This window comes from Curcuma longa, unplaced genomic scaffold (genome assembly GCF_044706935.1).
Source record: "Curcuma longa cultivar G26 ecotype Majalengka, Jawa Barat unplaced genomic scaffold, ITB_CL_G26_1.1 contig_22289, whole genome shotgun sequence".
Taxonomy (NCBI): Eukaryota; Viridiplantae; Streptophyta; class Magnoliopsida; order Zingiberales; family Zingiberaceae; genus Curcuma; species Curcuma longa.
The window spans coordinates 3,444-5,485 of NW_027431865.1; the positions used below are offsets into that span (position 1 = coordinate 3,444).

Here is a 2,042-nt window from a genome sequence, read left to right on the forward strand (position 1 = left end):
CACCTTCAAGGATTTCAAGGCTGCTTTCTTGCACTAGTTTGCCAGCAGCAAGAAATATCAACAAACACCTCTCAACCTGTTCGCCCTGAAACAAAAGTCCAGGGAAACTTTGAGAGAATATCTCCAATGATTCGATCGAGTCGTTTGGGATGTGCCCTCTACCCCCTCAGATATTCTCATCAGCGCTTTCACTCAAGGACTAACTGATGGTGATTTTTTCAGATCTTTGGTGAAGAAGCCACCTAATAGCTATCCACAGTTGCTAGAAAGAGCAACTAAGTACATCCATTTGGAGGAAACTCAACTCGCTCGCAAGGTGGACGGAGGCCCTACTCCTCGTCCAGACAAGAAGCCAGCTCCCCTTTCGTCGAAGCGGGAAGCTCCCCTGAAACTGCTCAACTATGGAGATGGGCGCATAGTCCAAGCAGTGGAGTGCGCCCCTCTCTTCAAGGTCGAACCCAGTCATGTAGGAGAGAAGTCCATTCGTTTCTGTATGTACCATCAGTCCCATGCACATGGTACGAAGGAATGTAGGCAGCTCGCCCAAGAGGTGAGCCGCATAATAAAAGAAAAACAACAGGCTCGAGGAGCGCCTTTCCCAACTCCTCAGCGTACCCCTGATCCAGAAAGGTGGCGTGAGAACTTTCTCCCACGTCGTTATCCGCCTCCGGTCGACGCAGCTCCTCGTCGAGAAAGAGAGAAACGCTGGTGTCCCTCTCCACCCAAGGTGAATACCCGTCGGGACGCACCTTGAATAGAAGACAATAGACAAGAACGACGTCGCGACGAGCCTCGACAGGAGCATCAGTCGGCCCCCGGGATGTGCAAGACAACATTTCCTACCGCGGAGATATCAACATGATCTCCAGGGAAGCCACAGATGGGGACTCCCACCAGGCGCGGAAGGCTCATAGTCGGAGCCTTGAAACGTATGGCATCGAGGCAGGTAAGAATGGTCCCCTCATTCATTTTGGACCACAGGACCTGGCCGGAGTTTCGACGCCCCATGATGACGCTCTGATCATTCGGGCCACCATTGCCAATTATAATGTGGCCCGGGTCTTCATCGATACCGGCAACTTCGTCAGCGTCCTCTACAAGGATGCCTTCGACAAAATGCAGATTGATAGGCAAGAGATGCACCCCATGTCCACTGCCCTCTTCGGATTCTCAAGGCACGAGGTGCAACCGCTGGGCCAGATCAGCTTACTGCTATCCCTAGGAGAGGAACCCTTGTGGCGCACACGAAGCATTGTCTTCGCAGTAGTGGATCGCGCCCTCTGCCTACAACGTTATACTGGGGAGACCAGCCCTCAATGCCTTCCAAGCAGTCGTGTCCACCTTCTATCAAAAGATCAAGTACCCCGTTGCTGACCAGGTGGGGATGGTGAGCAAAAACCATGGTACGATGCACCGATGCTACGTGGACATGGTACAGGTAGGCCGCAAGAAAGCGAGGATTATTCAAGGCGCGGTTCAAGCTCTCCATGAGACACCTTCCTCTCCCATCGCCTGCCAGAAGGAGGAGGTGCAGGTTGTACCGGGGAGGCCAAAACGCGTCACACAAATAGCTTCAGATCTGGCTCCAGAACTCAAGCAGTCATTGACAGCGTGCCTTATCCAGAACAACGATGCCTTTGCCTGGTCGCTCCAGGAGGTCACCGGAGTCTCTCCCGACCTCATGGAGCATCGCCTCAATGTTATTCCTGGTTCCCAGCCAGTGAGGCAAAAGAAATGAAGCTTCGCGCTAGCACAGGACTTGGTTATAAGAGAGGAGGTTAACAAACTAAAGGAGGTCGGGCATATGTCACGCCCTGGGAAGGCTGTCTGAAAAATTTCGGCAGCATCTCCCCAGTAACTATGACAATTCCCCTGAATACATGCATAAATACACGGCCACAAGCGGCCGGAAATATGATTACACGTCCAATCAACACACACAAGCTACAAACAGATATGAAATAAGGTCTACACGGCCACACAACAACAATACCATCCGTACTAACCAACATAAACCAATTTTTACGTAACGGAAACATCGT

General features: G+C 51.8%; 1 protein-coding gene across 1 annotated transcript; it reads left to right on the plus strand.

Moving 5' to 3' along the window:
• Window positions 1–858: 858 nt before the first annotated feature.
• On the plus strand, window positions 859–1,738 carry LOC141817864 (uncharacterized). The gene is made up of 2 exons (XM_074705488.1): window positions 859–1,359; window positions 1,439–1,738. Exons 1-2 carry the CDS (start codon window positions 859–861, stop codon window positions 1,736–1,738), a joined length of 801 nt encoding a protein of 266 aa, XP_074561589.1.
• Window positions 1,739–2,042: the final 304 nt, after the last annotated feature.

Excerpts from the sequence above, each read along its gene's own strand:
- LOC141817864 (XM_074705488.1), top strand. The coding sequence starts at position 859 with ATGATCTCCAGGGAAGCCACAGATGGGGACTCCCACCAGGCGCGGAAG. Across the intron at positions 1,360-1,438 it reads ACCTTCTATCAAAAGATCAA|GTAGGCCGCAAGAAAGCGAG; the intron begins GTACCCCGTTGC and ends GACATGGTACAG.